The sequence below is a fragment of the Leptonychotes weddellii genome, chromosome 10, assembly GCF_054177405.1.
Source record: "Leptonychotes weddellii isolate Sample4059 chromosome 10, ASM5417740v2, whole genome shotgun sequence".
In the NCBI taxonomy this organism is placed as follows: Eukaryota; Metazoa; Chordata; class Mammalia; order Carnivora; family Phocidae; genus Leptonychotes; species Leptonychotes weddellii.
Window position 1 is genome coordinate 49,842,941 of NC_138378.1, and position 19,545 is coordinate 49,862,485.

At 41.6% G+C, this 19,545-nt stretch overlaps 1 protein-coding gene and 1 long non-coding RNA gene across 51 annotated transcripts in view; one reads left to right on the forward strand and one right to left on the reverse strand.

Moving 5' to 3' along the window:
• Nucleotides 1-19,545, reverse strand: part of MAP4K4 (mitogen-activated protein kinase kinase kinase kinase 4) — a 178,209-nt gene that overhangs the window by 102,044 nt on the left and 56,620 nt on the right. For all 50 annotated transcript variants that reach the window (XM_081833347.1, XM_081833351.1, XM_081833355.1 and 47 more), the window contains exon 3: nucleotides 1,670-1,726. In XM_081833347.1, the coding sequence (XP_081689473.1) occupies nucleotides 1,670-1,726 (57 nt within the window). The remainder of the gene's footprint in view (nucleotides 1-1,669; nucleotides 1,727-19,545) is intronic.
• On the forward strand, nucleotides 13,275-13,470 carry LOC145723873 (uncharacterized). The gene is made up of 2 exons (XR_014149224.1): nucleotides 13,275-13,377; nucleotides 13,413-13,470. It is a non-coding gene; the product is annotated as an uncharacterized LOC145723873 (long non-coding RNA).

Sequence of the window (19,545 nt, forward strand, 5' to 3'; positions counted from 1 at the left end):
TAAATGCCAAAGAACACAGGCTCCAGCTACACCATTTCCCACTGAGGCACCAGCACCATGCACAGTGGCAGGAATGGAGGCTTGAGAGGAACGTGCCATCCATCATTCCATTCACGGAGGGCGCTTCAGAAATAACCTGACTATTGTATTTAAATCACAGTTAAGTTACCATTTTTATTCCTTCACCACTCTTTGAAATAATCTTAAAAATAATATTTAACTGGAAAGCATCCAATTTCCCGAAGTTGTACACCAAGATAGGGTGACTATAAGGCGACAGAATAGTCCATTATCTCAGTAGGTTACAAAAATCTTTAGGCCATTCAACCAAGCATTGGGTCCCTTTTCATTGTAAAGTCTCCAGGATTCTCTTTGGCATAAAAAAAAGAACAGCCATCTCATAAAATGTCCCATCTTTAAATATTTGTATAAAGTTCTATCATTTGTCCCGTAGTCCACAGGTAACAATGTTTTCTAATTCTTACTACATATATCCACACTGGAGATGAGCATGTTCTTAGAGACCAAGGTGAGAACAGGACGGAGAAGGAAACCTCTCTAGAATGCTCAACTGCACACCTGAGATCGGTTTAGCCATTATTTCCCTAGACCAACCCCAGATTTGGGGAAGACTATGGCTTGATTTAAAGATATCCCAAATTGGGGTACCTGGGTGGCTCAGTCGGTTAAATGTCCAACTACTGATTTTGGCTCAAGTCATGATCTCAGAGTTGTGATATCGAGCCACTGCTTGAGATTCTCACCCTCTCCCTCTGTCCCTCCCCTGCCCCCTGCACAAGAGTGCTCATGCGCTCTCTCTCTCTCTCAGAGAAAAATAAAATTTAAAAAAGATATCCCAGATTCCCATGGCTGCTAGCTAACTCTCTCTAAAATCTGTGATATATGATGGTAAATCTTATTCATAATTAGGTAAGTTAGAAGTAACCATGAGAATAAAAAGTAAAATTTCAAATAAAAATAAAGTAAAATGGATTTGGTTCACTACAGTCCATGGTTATCTTTAAAAAGTTAAGTATGGACTTCAGGAACATATACACTTACTTTTGTGTGAGTTAATCTCTCCTCTTTCCCATCTAAAGCTACAGAGTAAATCCTCATGTGACCATTTCAAGAACTATTTTTTGCTACTAAATTTTGCCAACAATCTGCTCAGCATTCTACCAGATGTTTCTGTTTTCAAACCTCTGGGAACTTGGCTGGATCTGTTTTCTTTCCCCATGTTAAAAATAAAAGAAATGGCCCAAATGTGGCCTAATACCCTAGAGAAGCTTTTCCCCATCCCACACCCCTCGATCTCCCTATTCATGTGACCTCCACGATCCCTTCTCAAATTTTTTCTTTTCCGTTAGAGAAGTTGTTTCCAATTATGGTCCATTAAGTAGCCAAGGATGACATCACTCAGTTTGTTTTTGTTTTTTGTTTTTTTTTAAAGAAAATGCTACTGATTCCTAGTTACTTGGGGACCATCTGCAACAATTTAAGCCAACTAGTCTGCTGGGCCTTATGAACCCACCATGTCACAGGGGGGCAATTTGTTGAAGATCAATTCTACAAACAAAACAATATTATTAAATTGGGGTTGGAGGGACAGGAGGATCTTGTCTTTTATATAATGATTTCTTTAAAATTATCTGTGACCCAACCTTACCTCAGTGACATCCATAACTTTGATGGCCGCCAGCTGACCAGTTTTAACATGTCGACCCTGAAAAACAGAGAAAAGAAAGATAATTGGCACCACTGTTTTGCATGATCATTAGAACAGGATGGTTGAAGTTTCAATAAATTATCTCTTTTGTACTTTTTCCCAAAAGTGATGATGAAATAGTCCCGTGCTCTCCAGTAGAACAATATGGGTTGTAATACCAATGAACTCCACTTAATAAACAAGACTAGTAATAGAGCCAATGAGTTTTGATAAAGTATCAATTCCTTTCTTTCTCAGGTTCAATTTGCATATCATTACCTCTCAACCTAAGCAACTTAAATAATATTTTCTTCTATACATCAAGTTGACCACATTTTCTTTCTTAACATTCTGCATGAATGAAATGACCCAAAAAAGCCTCTTGATATTTATTTTCAGAAATGGATAGTAGTCATTTTTCCCTAGTGTACTCCCAAGACCCATTACTTGATTTTACAAAAGTTATACTGACAGTCTTCTTTGAAGCTTTCCTGCAGTCCCATGGTAGGGAAGTTGGAGAATAACTACCCAGAATAAGGGAGTGTACAAAGAGATAGGGATGATGCACAAAGAGAGAGAGTCTTCTTACAGTGATAGTATAATTCCTCACCTAGGACCTAAAACTCATTATTTCTCTCCCTGGGCATTTCAAACCAATGTGAGGTCAATCTCTCACCCAGATGAACAGGACTATATTTAATTCCTGTCAGCCCTGTGTCTCTCCATCCACTCTTTGCAGTGCTCTGGTGGCCATTCCTCAGGCGAGGAACAAAGAGCTACCCAGATCTCCTGGGCTTGATCTACCTCGGGACTTTGTGGACAATGGTCCTTCTTCAACAAATGTAAAACAGAAAGAACATCACTATATCTCCAAGAGCCTCCTGCCTCGCTTGTGGTCTCATGACGAACAGTTATGAACTTCAGAACTTGAAACCTGAGGAAAGCTCTCCATTTAGTCTGGAAAGCTTACCCGGGAACTCAAGTTACATCTAGGACAAAACAACTTCATGAAAATGACACTGTATTACAATTACATCTCAACTGTATGAGGTCATGGTGGCATGGAGTCCTGCAATGGCCCAGCAGTTCACGAGCAGGAACTACACAACAAAGTAACATACAGGTAGCCAGGACAAATAAAATCCACAGGCCAAGAACTTCATCCCAACTCTCACCGACCCACAGATACCACCACCTCCCTCTAAAGTGAACTACCTTCCTCGTCTTCAAAAGTGCTTCCATGCAAGTGGGGGCACCACCTCCCACAACACACACACCTGCAGTTTAGACCGTCTCAAGTTCTGCTTCTGATGGGAGCAGGCTTGTCCCACATTGGTCCACGGCCCAAGGAACTGCCTCCTGCCCTGTCAGCTATTTCCCAGCTACCATTCCACAAGCATGCTTTTCCAGCATGGCCAGCCTCAGCAGATCTGAACTGTCCCCTCAACTGTGGCTTCAGTACTCCATCATCACACCTTCCCCAACATCGTCACACAGCCCTGCTGAACACTCTGGCATTCTTTCTGCATTCACAGCTGAGTAACCCATAATTCTGAAAGAGAAATGCTTCCCTGTATATGTGTTACCATACAGCACACAAAATGATCTAAGAAGCCATCTGACATCTACAGAAGCTCCACCTCAGAGACGTACAGAATGGAATACAACTATGTGGCAGGAAAGTAGTAATTTATGAATGTTATATGGGCTCCTATATTTCTGATTCTACTGACATTTTTTACTACCTGTCTGTCCAAGATTCAGTATCTTTTCATAATGCCCATTCCTGAATCACTCATTTAAAATTTTTGCCTATGTGTGTTTTGGATCTGTAACCTCAGCCTTTTTAAGCTTTGTAACCCCCAGCTCTGTACTAAGCACTAATACACAGGAAACTGAGCTGTCCTTCATGTCATGGGCATTGGCAGGATCCTAAAGCTACAGGATAGTGACCCAGAGCATGGACTCCAGCATCAAGACTGTGTCCACACTTCATGTCCTCCACTTGGTAACATAACAGTGCCTCAGCCTCCTGTCTGTACAAGAGGGGAACAGTGGTGCCCACTTCACTCACAGGTCTATCAAGAAGAATAACTACGATGCAATGAGCCGTGCAGTACACACGGTCAATGGTAAATAAATTAATAAATAGGGCAATAAAATACAATTGGACCCTGTTTCCCTGAAGATGGAAAATTAATTTATTAGCATAGTATCAAAACAACTCCCATGACTATGACTGGTTAACAGAACCATGAAGCCAAATTATGATTTCCTTAAATCCAAGAGCAAAGAGGAGAACTTAGGAGAACAGAGTATTAGGTAACCTTCCAGTGCTTTCTATATAAGAGACACAAAGATCATCTATCTCCTTAGCATCCAGGCAGCCCTCAAAACTGGAAACACATACTGATTACTCTTCCTGCAGTGGGGTTACTTCCAAATTACTAAAGCAAATTTCTTGCTGACAGAACCAAATGAGAGAATGTCACAAGAGTTGCCCCCCAGCTTTTGTTCTTTTTAAAGAGATAAATAGCACTGTGCTGGGAATGTGTTAGGGGAGGTGTGGGGGAGGGGAAAAACCACTCCAGATGTTTATGTAATATAGCAGTATTTCCCTCTATGCCTGAACTCAAGACCACAGGAGTATTCTCAAGACTTAGCAGTTTGACAGTGGCATAAAAGCTTAGAGTTGTGAATTCACTCAGTATTTGTTTCACACAGAACATGAGTTTCCCTTACTAAGGGATTAGAGAATCAGGACCTAACAACTAATCAATTATTTTTGTGTCAGAGGGTAGACCATGCAAAAGCATTAGTCTTCATTAATGCATACCAGGTCTTCCAAAATTAGGTCCATTTCAAATTTAAATTTAAATCAGGAAACTAAGAATTCTGTCTCCCTCCTTTCTAAGAAACAAGACAACATACTGAAAGAAATGAGATTTGGGATTCTGGCTTTCATTTCTCTGATACCACTTCATTACTATATATTTCCTTGGGAAAGCTTCCTAGGATCACTGTAGGATCCCAATGTCCTTTTTAGAATAGGCAGGCTAGAAATAAAATGCATAAAGTACATAAAGCTCTGGCCATCATATCTGGCATATAGTGGGCTCTAAGATGAGAGTCTTCCTCTGTCCACTCCCACCAGATGTCTATGCGAACCCTTTCTCCTTAATTCCCTTTGCCACTACCCTAACCCTAGTCAATTTAGGCCCATTTCTCATTTTCAAAAAGCATGGCCAATATGGGGAAAGGCAGTTAGGGTACGAAAGTAATGTACATCCCTAATTATTTTTTAAAAAGAAACAAACAAAAAGAAAACCTCTAAATTTGAAACAAATAATAATCTATCCACTCAGATAGGTTATCTTTGCAAAAAAGAACCAATGGTGAGCAACAGCCCAAGGAGAAAAACTACAGCTGGGACTGAAATGCACCAAACATCTATATGCATGTAATTGTGCACAAAGGAGGTCATATGAAGAGTTGTTTGAAAGGATAAAAATCTGTCCATGATTTACTCAACACTACCCCAGAGAGAATATATTAAAGGTTACTCTCGGGGTAGGTTACAAGCTTAAGTCTACAAAAGTCAGGTGCCCCCACCCATCAGGGAGGCCCTATCCATGCTCCCTTGGCATCACTTTGGAGCTATAACCAACGGCCCTCCGTAGTACATGAAGAGAAAATACACATAATCATAACCAACTGCATTGTGCTAGCAACTCAAGGATACAAGCAAAGGCATTATTTCACTGAAGTCTGAGGCTTCACATGTACTCTTATCATTCCACTCTGACCTCTATACCATCTCCTAAAGGCTGCTTCATGCAGTTTGCTCCCTACAGATGACCAGTATGACCACTTTCCTTCATCTGAGTCTGGATCCAGCATGCTGTGTCACTGAAATGCCTAGCCTGTGCATGGAGAGGTTTGGAACTTAATAATAGGACCTTTCTTTCCATTGTATCATCCACTTTTAGAACACCCCAGTATATGATTTGGTCAGCATTAAATATACATACCTAACATCCATTTATGAACTTGACTCTCTTGACCTATTGCCTCATTTCTTGGACACGGTGTCCCATCCAGTGTTATAAAATGCCAGAAGGAAGAGACTAAAGGCCCTTGGCTTTTTATATGAGGCACCATGTGAACATTAATGCACTTATGAGGCACCCAATGAGGAAAAGCCCCCAAATACCATTCACAGCTATAGCTCCTAAAAAAATCTGATGAAGGCCAGCAAAACAGGCCATTATCCTATCCTACAGATAAAGAACTCTGAGGTGAATGTTATTACGCTATCTGCCCATGGTACAATGGCAGCCGGATTCCCTTTCCACAATGATTCTATAAAATGCAAGGGATGGACTCCTACCATTTCTACCAACTTGTCAAATTCCTGCTACTGAGGTCCTTTGTTTTTAAAGAAATAGCTTAAATTATTTCCCCTCAATGCCCTTAAAGGGTTACCAAGATTTGTAATTAAAATTGTTGCTGCAATAAATATTTCACACAAACTGGCTCACACTAACCAGAATTGTCCCCTTTAGTAGAGCAACCTTTGTGGCATTTGATTCATTTTTGGTCTTTAAATGGGGGAAATGAATGTTTCTTTTTTAAAAAGGAAAACTCAAACTATTCTTGATAGACCTTCAAGCTAAGGAAAATGCCCTAAATTTCTAACTCTCCTTCATGTTTGTTACAGAGTCGAAACTGCCACCTTGCATCTGCAAATATGCATTACATTTATGATACATGTTCCAAGAAAAGAAAAAAAAAACACGCACACACACCATGTGGTTTTAAAATGCGGGGCACTGTGGCAGCCTGTCCGTCTGTCTCTAATGAAGTCTGTCACTAATCCACAAAAAGGAACCTAGTGGCAGAAGGAACAGCATCCAAGGGAAGCTTTTAAATCCCAAGAGGAAAAAGATGGCATATCACCAACTACTAGGTAACTAACTCATGTTACATAATCTTTACCTAGACCCCCAGTTAACTCCATTAAAACACGCTTAATGAATACATATGCTTACTGAGAGGCAAAATCTGATGGTCTCATTCACAAGAGGAAACTTAGAGGGGGTGCAAATGAATCTAAGAAATGAAAGACCAAGTCTTTAACTCAGGACTCGTCTCCTCGGGGATGGTCATGCTGCTGTTCAACACCAATCATCCCTTGTCATTGTACGGCATCAGCATCGCATGCCTTAACAAGGACCTGCACTGCAACTTAGCAGCTCCTTTTCTGCACTCAGAGCTTCCTATTTAACTCTTACCTTTCTTCACAGAATCATAAAGCTTTTGTACTCACTCAGCCTGAGAGAGTGGACAGACTATTAGAGAAGAAAACTCTATTAAATTTATGACACTTTGCAAGATAAGTAAACACAATTCAGGAACAACAAATATTTTCTTCCCTCAACAACCCAGAGGGGTGCACATCACAGCCTGAACTCCAGCAAGTATGACCCTTGTGACTCCTTGGAAGCATTCCAGTACGAGAGATAGGACTGTAAGAACAGGACACAAGGCACCAGGATGTCCCCACTCTTGGGGCATGTAGTGAACAAAGTATTATCTATGCACTTTCACTTACTCCTGATACAACCCAACATAGGTACCAATGTCCCCATTTCATAGAAAGAGAAACTGAAGCTTTGAAAAGATTAAGTGGTTAAGTTAATCAGCTCAAGATTCATACCCAGACTTGTTCCCTATATCAGGCTGTAAACTTTAAAACAGAAATGACCACAAACGTCCCATTAAACCAACTTACATAGGAGCTGCCAAGTATACTATTCTGTAACATAAATATTTTAAGTGATTATAATCAAACATGGAAATGTAGTAACCAATAATAAAAACTTAATCTGACTTTACTCTCCTATGATAAATCAGGAAAAGTCAATGAAAGAACATCCTGAAGGAATTCTTTAGGTAATCTGAAGGTATATGTGAACACATTCAAGCCCCTCACCCTTGGCTTTCTGAAACTCGTTAACAGGCTTGTTTGTTGCTTCCTTCATATCACCATAAATTTTCTTTCAATAAATACTGGAGATCAGAATGCTTTTCCTTTCTGCTGAGTTTAACCTGAAATAAAAACTCCAGAGATTAACTTCCTTATATTGGTTTTCTATTTGCTTAACAGAAAAACCCATCAACACCAAAACTCAGTGAACTGAAGACTGACTATTTTTAACCAGTGCCCAGGACATGCCCTATGCTTCCAGGGGAGATAAAACACCACATCAGCCCTCAGGAAGTTTATAATTTAGAGGGGTATAAAAAAAAATCCACAAGAAGGGGCACTAACATGGTGACAGAGAAACACTGTACTCTGTAGCAGAAACACTTAGCAAACAGGACAGTGTGACACCAATTGGTCTGCTCTGGCACGAGGCGCAGAAGGTGTTGTTAAAGGGACCATCACTGTGAGGCTAATAGTGTAGACCCACCATGGAGGCTATAGCAGGGCCTTCAAGGATTGCCCCGATGCTCTCAAAGATCATCAAAGGACAAGATGCGGATCACTTGAGATCTGAACTGCAAATACTCCTTACCAAATCCCAGAAAGGGACAGTTTATACAGGTATCAACGGGCCAGGAGGAAGGGGGAGAACTCAGCAACTCACCCAGGACTAGATCTGTCACAAAACTGCATCACTTCTCTCCAAACATAAGGACAAAAGGAGCTTTTCATACTCTGCACCCGACCAAGAAGATGCCAGTCTCCCACTGAGTCGGAAGAGGGCATTCCATCAAGGGGTGATGTGTATGGCTGCCGCAGAAGAGGCAACGGACCAGCTGCTCCTCATTCCCATCCAACTTGGGAACTGTTACTTGATCTTAATGATTTTTTAGTGGTGTTCTGTTGGTTTGCAGATGTAATATTTTAGATATAAGAGGTTTACTATGGGAGAGAGAGATGTTAAGTATTTCTATTAAGCATGTCAAATTCAATTACAAAAATCACTCACTTTCACCCATGATGTATAGATTTCCAGGCTCCATCCCAGACCGACACATGAGAATTCCATTAAGTGGGGTATAGGAATCCATGACTTTTTAAGCCAGTCTCTAGTGATTCTTATGCATTCTGAAGTTTGGAAATCACTTTTCCAAGCTTGTATTAAAAAGCCCAAATTCAAGCCCTCATATCCTTTTTGGACTATACAGTATTTACTTACAGTAACATATACACTCATTGTCTTAGCTGGGGGTTTTGATATGTGAAGGTCAGATTTCTAACACATAAATTCTAAGAAATGTCAAATATGTTTATAATAAAAACAAAGAACTTATGTTCTGAAATTTCCAGGAGCTGAAAGGATAGGCAAGCCTAGTTAACAAAACAGCTGATTTTACAGACAAGAAAGTACACCCAGAGAGCAGGAAGGACGTACACCAGTGGGGCTATGCCCCCAGTGTGCCAATTTTCTCCCCAGGATGTCTTATCACATCACACATAGTTCAACTTAAAAATTCCAACAGGAGAAGGGAGGGTGAACAAGCGAGGCACAGACGATTTTTAGGGAAGTTAATCTACTCTGTACTATACCATAATGATGAATACAGGTTGTTATACATCTGTCCAAACCCACGGAAGGTACAACACCAAGAGCAACCCTAATGTAAACGATGGACTCTGAGTGATTATGACATGTCAGTGTAGATTCATCAATTGTACAAAATGTGCCACTCCGGTGGGGGATGTCATAATGGGGGAGGTTATGCACATGTGGGAACAAGGGGTATATAGAAATCTCAGTATCTTCCTCTCAATTTTGCTATGAACCTAAAACTGCCCTAATAAAGATTAAACCATTTTTTTAAATTCCAATCTGCTCCCCCTTATATTTCCTTATTTCAAAGGACAAATATGAACCTACATGACCATGTGTGAATGGCATGAGCTCAGTACTGGGAAATCCACTGACCACTCTTTCTAAGATTCCACATCCATCCACCCCAAAGGCAAAGACCAGCTTCACCGGTTCTGCACTGTAAACCCAAACCCACAGTCCCCCCACTCCTGAGTGCTCTTTTCTAGGAAGTGTCTGTGAAAATTCCAAAACTCAACCAAAGAGGAGAGGCATATTTACCCAGACAGCACTCCATAAGCCATTTAAGATAAGGAACCACATAATTAACTTGAGAGAGACAGCTCAGAGCACTTCAGGAAACACCTCAGTCTTCTAAACACCTCCTTACAACAGAGCAGGAATAATGGCAACATATCCCCACCGACACCTGCTTTTCCCATCACACTTCTCCACAACCCAAACAAATATGAAGTAAGTAGGTTCATATTTTTGCACATTTCATCCTTGTAACTAATATTTCTCATTACAGTCAACAACTGTTTATCTGCCTCTTCCTCCCTTCCATGATCAGGGCTGTGGATGAGCAGGAAGGCAAAGAAAGCACAGGAATATGTGAGCGTTAGGAGATCAGTCCACACTTGCAATTTAATAAGAAGACAGTGCTTCTATTCCCTCAAGAGTTTAAAATTAAAGACCTCAATATAGAATTATGTCTTTCTTAGGTTGGAGCTATCTTATCTGGAACAACATTCCCTTTAAGGACAATGATGTTGGGGTGCCTGGGTGGCTCAGTCGTTAAGTGTCTGCCTTCAGCTCAGGTCATGATCCCAGGGTCCTGGGATCGAGCCCCACATCAGGCTCCCTGCTCAGCAGGAAGCCGGCTTCTCCCTCTCCCACTCCCCCTGCTTGTGTCCTGCTCTTGCTCTCTCTGTCAAATAAATAAATAAAATCCTTAAAAAAAAAAAAAAAAGACAATTATGCCTCAGTAGCAGAGAATGTACAGATTTAATGTCTACTAAGAATTACAATCAAAATAATCAGCATGAAAAACTTTTTTCTAGTGCCCACTCCCCAATAAATGAGTCGTTTTGACGCATACATCTTTTTTTTTAAAAGCCCAATCTAGATGGAAATCTTTCCAAATCCTGAAATCTTGAGTACATTAGAGTTACTTTTCTTAATGGCTCAGGGAAATTATTATCAACATCAATTACTATCCTGTCCTTGCAATTAAGTGACAGCTTCAGGGAACATTACGTAAGGTGGTAATATTCTGACTCCTACAAAGAAAGGGCCCAGTCATCTGGGTTCTGCATGCTTGTTCTGTCATTTTCAGCTGTGTTCTAGGACAGATTCGGCAGGGCGGGCGGGGGGCGGGGGGTGTTTGCTGGACAGACAGCAAGCAAGTTCCAGTTAGGTAAGCCAGCACTGTAGCAAAAAGCACCTTCATGTTGAGAAGTGGAGACAATTTAGATGGACACATACATGAAAGGGGCAAGAAAAGAAATGCTGCCACGAGAGTTTATCATAATTCCTTCAAAGACACGGAGGGATATGGCTGGGTAGTGGGTCAGGTGGGAAGGAAGGGCAGCTGCTTTTTAAAGACACCTAGTAAAGCTGCATTAAAGAGGATAGTGCCCCTTTCAAAGGAGGCAGTAGCCCCGTGGTATGGTACTCACGTGAGCCAGTGGCTGGACTACAGTACCAAGTGTGAGGAATCCTATTTTAAGAGGGAAACTGGAAAATTTAAAAAGCACCAATAGTAAGCATTCAGAAAATACAAAGGACAAAAAAAATCAGCATATCTATTCTTAGATTAATAATAAAAGAAAAGGCACTGGAAAATCTTCAAATCCAAGCATCTAAAACAAGAGATCTGGGATTCTGCAAACAAGCTATCACTAACATTTAATATGCATATGCAACTGCCTTTCCCCCTAATTATCTGAAAAACTCAGAACTGACTTCAGATTCAGCAATTTTAGTTTAAAATAACAAAAGAATGTCTAATAGCATAACAAACTCCATATCCTTTACTATAGGCAAACATATGCATAAAGTTATTAGCCACCATGAGATACAGTATGCTATATTCAACAGCTAAGTAGTCAATGTGGTAATGCTAGAACTGAAATTTGATTGCATGACTCTGTCAAGATACATTAAAATACTATACTCCTGACGGTATTTTAACTAAGCACTGGACAAAAGAAAATGACCAATGGAGATACAATGCACAACTCCTAGAACACACATTCCCTACTTAAGTGCTCTCACAGCAAGAACTGCATGTAATGAACATTATTTTCATATTTGTTGACGGTTTCAAGCTACAAAAAATGGTGAGTTCACCTTTCTCTACTTTTCTGTATGATTGCTATTGTTATGATAAAAATTTCTATTAATGTTTTTAAGGGAGAAAAATAAGAAAATTTAAAAATCAGTTCCTCTTATTTCACATAGTAAGATACTCAAATACTACAGAAGAATGGCACCCAAAGCAGGCACTGAAGCCAGGAGCCCTAGATCCAAAGCCCAAGTCCACCACACACTAGGAGGGCGACCTCAGGCCAGTTACTTAACCTCTTCTGGACATCATTTGCTTCCTGTGTGAAATGGTGACAGTCACAACCCTCTGCAATAGGTCACACACGAGGCGGCAGCCCTGGAGCCAGGGGGCAGTATCATGACTGAGAGCACTGACAGGGCAGCAGTGCCATCAGCAGAGAGGTCAGCACGGCTGAGCATGGCATCTGAGGAGCTTTCAAGGCAGGGGGCAGGTCCTTCAAGGTCAAACCTTCCCAATTTCAAAAAGACCATGGTCATGCTAGATGTTTCCCCCCAATGTGAGATATCTTTGGGCAGAGGGAGAGATAAACCTACTTATATAAATCTATCACAACGTAATTAACGTCTATTCATTAAGATTTCAAACAAAATATACAACCAGCATTTTTCTCTTGAGACCCCATACAAATTAACAGTACCTGTAACTACTATTAGACACTGAAATATTTTCTTACTTAAAACCACATCATATACTACACTTCCTTTTTAAATTACCACAATACTAATGATCCATGTTTATCCTTAACATAATCCTCAATCTGAACTCCTCTTCCTCTGGCCTTCCCTTAGCATTATGTAAGGTGACCACAGGTCCCTAACTCCAAAGCAGGGAATCCTGTCTTTATTTTTTTATATATAGGTCTAACTTTTTAGTTTCTCAAATGAGGAGATAAGAAAGACTCAGAGAAGGGAACTGTGGCCTTGTGACCTGACCGACCAGTTGGGGAGCCCAGTGTTACACCACAGCAGAACAACCAAAACGGCTCAACTACACCAACCACTGTGAAGCCAGAGCAGACATAGTGCTGAAGCCCAGAGTTCCAGGATTCCCGTGATTCCTATAAGACTCTAGGAGGCATCATACACAGAGCAGTGAATTTTAATGAAAAGCTTGTTTATTACAATGTCTAACCATTTACCCACAAAAGATGAAACACAGAATTTTGTGGGTTCCCTTCCTTCTCCTCCAATCACTAACCCCCTACTCCATCAAAAAGTGCCCCTGCATTTCTCCCCATAACCCACAGGACACCAGATTTTCAGTATTTACCCACAGCACAATTTCAATATTGAAATATCATTTCACGCATCACTAAAGCACTCAAACCGAACTCTTCTCATTGGCCTAGACAGAGAAAAAGAGTTGGAAGTTTCAGACACAAATCAAAAGGCAAGAGATTAGGGGTGCCTGACTGGTTCAGCTGGTAAAGCATGCAACTCTTGATCTTGGGGTCATGAGTTCAAGTCCCATGTTGGGTGCAGAGATTATTGAAGAGAAGAGAAGAGAAGAGAAGAGAAGAGAAGAGAAGAGAAGAGAAGAGAAGAGAAGAGAAAAAAGAAAAGAAAAGAGGCAAGAGATTAAACGATGCAAGGGATTCAGATTCCATTCTGGGCTCCTGATCCGCCTATGGTCCCTTCCTACTTATCACCAACCCAACCTTTAATTAAGGTTTTCAAATTGTTCCTTACCTTTTCTCAGCACTTCAAGAAGCTGACACTAACACTGCCCTTGAACCCAGATATATTTACAGTATTCATATGACGTCATCCTGTAAGCAGCTTCGTGTCTCCCTGAAAGATTTCTAAATACAAATATAACCTAGTTTCTGAACCTCAACTACTTCTGCTGCTGTGTCCTCAGCACTGACACAGTGTAGAGGGCATAATTCTTCCCTCATGTGGTCTCTGACATACTTCTTATTTCCTTCTGGTTTTCAAAGTCTGTATCCAACCCTTAATATGCTTGTGTTGAATATTCATAAGCATATTCATGAATTGATTCATTCCTCATAATTCCCCTATTCTTCCTTAAAAAAAGAGATTTGAGAGAAAACCCACCCTTAGAATTTCCCTTTGAGGTCCATTTGATAGCATCTCTTACCAGAAATGATGCATTCATACCATCAACTCAAGTTTTCAAAGTCAAAGTATGCTCATGCAAACTCATACCATGTCCATCTAAAATTTAACTAGGTCAAAATCAATAAAGATAATTGATAGCTTAAAAGATATTTCCAAAGAAAATAGGAAGAACTCTTGCCTTGGCATTTGAAAAAGAAAATTCTCTCTTCAAAGCATCTTTTGTTAAAAATCATGATCTACTACAAAGAACCATATTATAAAAACAGATGAATTTTCCTCAGTTATGTAACCGTTTCTTTTTGAGTTGTGCACACCCATTATATTATAGCTTTCTCAGAATTAGAATCACAATGAAAGACTTTGTGAATAATAAAATAAAAAACAGTTTTAGGACTTTATTAGGGCTTACATAAACTCCGTAGGGCTGATAAAGGCAGTGTTCTGACCGCCTTCCCTGACTACTCTGTAAGACACGCCATGGAACGATCACATTTCATAATTCAATGAAAAGGCAAAGTGAAATGGGGATGATATTTATGCTTCCCTCTATTTTTCTGTCTCCTCCTTTCTTCCTTCTTCCTACCAACAAATAAACCTCTCCCATCCCACAAAGGAAAAGATGGTAAAGAAGCACACACTGTGTGTTCATTCTTTCCACAATATTTTCAATAATATGTATTTTTGTGCCTGGCACACTAAAAAATATACAAGTACCTTAATATAAAGCACAGGAAGCCCTTGCAACAACCTTACAAAGAAGAAAACCATTTCTATTTTACAGAAAGAAAGGAAGTGGGGTTCCATGAGATTGGAAAACTAGCCCAAGGTCATACAGCTAGAAAGAGGGCAAAACGGCTTCAAAGGTCTAGGTACCTGAATCAGTGATTTGGATCAGCACATTTCCTCACAGGCCATAGCAATTTAAAGCTAAAGGTTTGCATTCCAGAACCTGCTCCCATCTCAGTAACTGACAATAGCCAGCAGCAGAAGTTGGCATGTGAAACGTGGTACGAAGCACCTGTGGTCAGTCAGGGGCTGCTGGTATGTGCCTCCATACAAGTTTATTTGCTTCCCTGCCTGCCCCCTCAGGCGGAGGGAAGATTTCAATAGGCTGTTTTATCAAAGCCCTCTCCTCTCAACTCTTCTTAATCCTTTTCAGTCATCCCGTTACTCATTCCACAGCCTCAGGTGTCGCAATCAAGGCACCTTGAGAAACCGGACAGTTGCCAAGGAGCCACCCCAAGTTCTGCTGCTACCCCCACAAGACACCTCCTTATCCAGTGCCTGCCTTGCAGGATTCTGTACTGAGGTCTACAAAAAGCCTGGGACTATCAGTATAAAAGGGCAGGACTCAGAAAAATAATACAAAGGAGAAAGACCTAACTTTGAAACCAAACCATCTAGGGGATCAGAAGCCATGGCCTCACATGGTTTGCTGGCCAAGCAAATCCACAATAAGTGACTGTGAGCACTCACAAATCTATGTAATTGCCTAATTAACTCTGTCCTTCAACATGTTTAACTTGAGATGGCGGGAGAAATGCCCAATGCCACTCTTTCCTCCCTGTGGTTCAGCCCCTCCCTTTGAACAACGCCCTGATAAAACAAGGTCTCATAGACTAAGCAAGCAATGAATGTGCTGCTCCAGGGAAGTCATTCTCTTCAACCCACAGACACAGGCAGCCAAAATTACCCTATGGAACTGTAGTTAGAAAGAGAACACTGAATTGAAACTCTTCAAGCCACAAATACACCAAAATTTGCTTTCCCAAGATAAACCCAAGATACTAGAAGTAAACAAAAATTCTGATCATTGAGTCAACTGCTCACTCTGCCACTAGACAGATTTATGACTTAACTTCTCAGAAGTGTGGTCATCTCACTATAAAATGTTCTTGGCTCTGAGGTCCACAATCCAGGGATACAAGAGCGAACAAAGTAGATAAAGTCTGTGTTCTTTATTCTAAGAGGGGACACAAGCAATACACCAGTGCTGCTGTTGTGAATATGTTCTGATGCATAAAAAAAAAAAAAAGACTACAGGGAAAAACCTAGCAGAGTGAAGAGGAGAGGCAGTGTGCCAGGATGGGGGCGGTTGTTATTTTATACTGGTGGTCAGGGAGGCAGGCCTCTCTGATACCCTGTCATTTGGGCAGAGAACCGAAGAAGGTGATGAATGACTTGCCCTGCAGGACCTTCTGAGCCAGAATTCATCTACACAGAAAAACTCACAGGCGCCCCAGGGTACGCCACACTAGCCCTACTACCTTAGCCAGGGCAGCATCCTCTGCAGCTTATAGGCAACATGGTGGTTCTATTCAAGCTCCAATAACGGCAACATGTTCCACTCCTTCCTGTCAACAGCAGACACAGTGCCCCAAGTACATCTCTGTGAAAACAGGCACCACCCAGCATACATGGACATCTAGCGCAGAACCTTTTCTCTGAGCAAGCAAAACCATTCTCAGTACGGACTACGTCCTCCTGCAAAGCTCAGGCTTGGGTTAGAGAGAGAGGGCTGCGAGAGGCAAAACCAGAGGCTCTGGACCAAAAAGAGCTGCAAGATTTCTCCATTTTCCACCTGACTGCACAGCTTCTTTTCAGCAAAACCCATCCTCAAGGTTGAGGTATCAGGTCTCTGTTGGCAGAGCCTGATTATGACTTTCTAACCAAGCACTGAAACCAAAGTCTCCCTTCTTCCTGTAAGGGCAATACTCAGAGGAAGAGGGGAAAACAAGAACAACAACAGGAAAAAAAAAACACAACAAATTTTTAATTGAAAACTAAATCCCTAAATTTATGGTGCACACATCACTGCATACTAACATTTGGTATGAGACTACTTGGGCTGTGAGGTCACAAAAGTCGATGGCTGAATGATAACAAAAGTCTATTACCAGAGCCATATTCATAGCTTCAGTGTGTCGTCTTGTTGTGGTTGTGCTTCTGCCATTTCAGATTATCTTGGCATCTTATAAAGGCAATTCTTCTGAGTTCGAAGACCTGAAGCCACTTTCTAGATGCTAATATAGCAAGGTTCTTCTCCTTGGTAATTCACTGGCTAAACTGGACATCACATTTCCTATAGTGGTGGCAGAGGGTGCGTTTTTTTCCAAAAATGAAGAGACTGCACATTTCTAAACCCAGATTTTTAAGTTTTACGTTTCTCTTAAAAAAAAGATTTGTTAAAGCTGGGTCCCTAGACCCATGGAAACAAGATGTAGAGCTGAGCTGAGCAGAGGCTGCCCAGGAGGCCAGCAGGAGCTCTCCAGCAATCCCCACAGCCCTCACTCCTCCAAATACTCACATATGTACGTACTACCATGGGCCAAGTGTCCTCAATCAGAGACTAAATCAGTGGTTCTTCAACCCTAGCTGACAATCGGTCACCATTTTTGTTGTTGTTGCTGGGTGTTTTGTTTTGTTTGTAATTATACATCTTAGGCCTCACCCAGATCAAAATCCCTAGGACTGTGGCCTGAGCAACCATATGTTGTAATCACCTCTACAGAATTCAGAGTAACTGCAACGATGGCCCCATGAGGAGTAATGTCAGAAAGACTCTAGTATGTACCAACAAAACCCACATTCTCGATAAAAAATAAAAAGCCCCAGAACACCATCACCCTGGATTCCCCTGTTAGGATAAGTTAAGCACCGTGGGGTAGCTAACAAATGTAAGGTTGTTATCTCTTGGGCATGTAAAACAAACAGGTGTGGCCCCGACAGCGTGGGAGAAGCCCAAACGACAGATGTACTCCATCAAAAACACCGACCAGCTAGCGGCTGACCAAGCAAACGCCCTCCTCTCCTTTTCCCCTTCACTGGGGCGACCATATTAATTTATCATCCAAACAGGACACTTGAGAATGAATGAGGCACTAGTCATAAGCTAGGACAGCAGATGTAAACCGGGATTGCATTGGACAAACAGAAGGTATGGTCACCGCCCCCCTTCACTGCACCATGCTTCAAGAATTTTTATTTTATTTTATTTATTTATTTATTTTTTTTTTTAACAATTCCATTCATTTGAGAGCGAGAATGAGAGACAGTATGAGAGGGAGGAGGGTCAGAGGGAGAAGCAGACCCCCTGCCGAGCAGGGAGCCCGATGCGGGACTCGATCCCGGGACTCCAGGATCATGACCTGAGCCGAAGGCAGTCGCTTAACCAACTGAGCCACCCAGGCGCCCTCAAGAATTTTTATTTTAAAGGAACAAAGCACCCACCCCACACCCCCAAAAAAAACCCACTACCAACAAAAACAACAAACACCCAGGTGGTGACTTTCTAATTATTAGATCCTAAGTTAGAGGCAGGAAAAGTAACACCCCTAACACAGTGCCTGCACATGGCAGGCCCTCAATAATGGTTTTTCAATGAATACTCAGGAGGCCAATGAAGGCCAAGTCATGAGTGGTAGATGGCATGATGAATCTATTCAGTGATTTGTCAGGCGAACGTGATAACCACTACACTACGGAAACCTATTCAGTGATTTGTAAACACAACCTTTAAGCAATCTCAAAGAAGAGGTACAACCTTCAGATCGCTCAGATGATCTCTCCCCAGGGGCTCCCTGGCAAGTCTACCACAGCAGTCCCTACCTCAACAGACCATACAGGAATAAACTTGGTCAGATACAAATTCTTCACAGGAAATACAATCAAATGGAGGAGGCCAAATAGGACCCAAGCGTCGACTTCCTTCTGAGGTACAGACTCTCCCCCACCTGCCTCTGGGGTAGACAGGGTTCTCCCTTTTCCAGGGCTAGGTACCCCGTGTTGTTCCTTATGGATGTGGGCCAGTTGCCCTCAGGAACTTACCCCCCATAACTGGCCCTGGAAAGCCACTCAATAGGCAGGAAGCTTGAAGAGTTAAGACTGACAGGGGAAGTCCTGAAATACAACTACAAAACCCATGAATGCCTACAACCATCATCATCCAGACTTTTTTTTTTTTTTTTAAAGGAAGAGGAAACTCCAGTTCATTACCAGGATAAGCAACACTGAAGTGTTGTACAATGAGCAATGAGACCTACAATAGATGCACACCATCACAGACTCCTACGGAGAGGCCTCCAGCATACCTGAGAGTACACTCCAGGCTTCTTGGGAAGAACTGGGGGCTGCCCATTTTCTGCCATACCCATGCCCCTCAACAGCCCCTTTCTGGGTCCTACCAAAGAGCGCTGCCTAGTAAGAATGTAAGTATCTTCAGCACCAAGGCATTCCTTCAAAATCTGAACTGAAAGGAATAGCACAAAGGGGGCTTTCGGGAGTGATGGAACTGTTCTGTATTCTGACTGTGGTTAAATCTATACATGTGTTAAAAACTCAAAGACTTGTACACCAAAAGAAAACAAAAGTCAATTTTTTTTTATTCTTATGTTAATCCCCATACATTACATCATTAGTTCTAGATGAAGTGTTCCATGATTCATTGTTTGTGCATAACACCCAGTGCTCCATGCAGAACGTGCCTTCCTCAATACCCACCACGAGGCCAACCCATCCTCCCACGCCCCTCCCCTCTAGAACCCCCAGCCTGTTTTTCAGAGT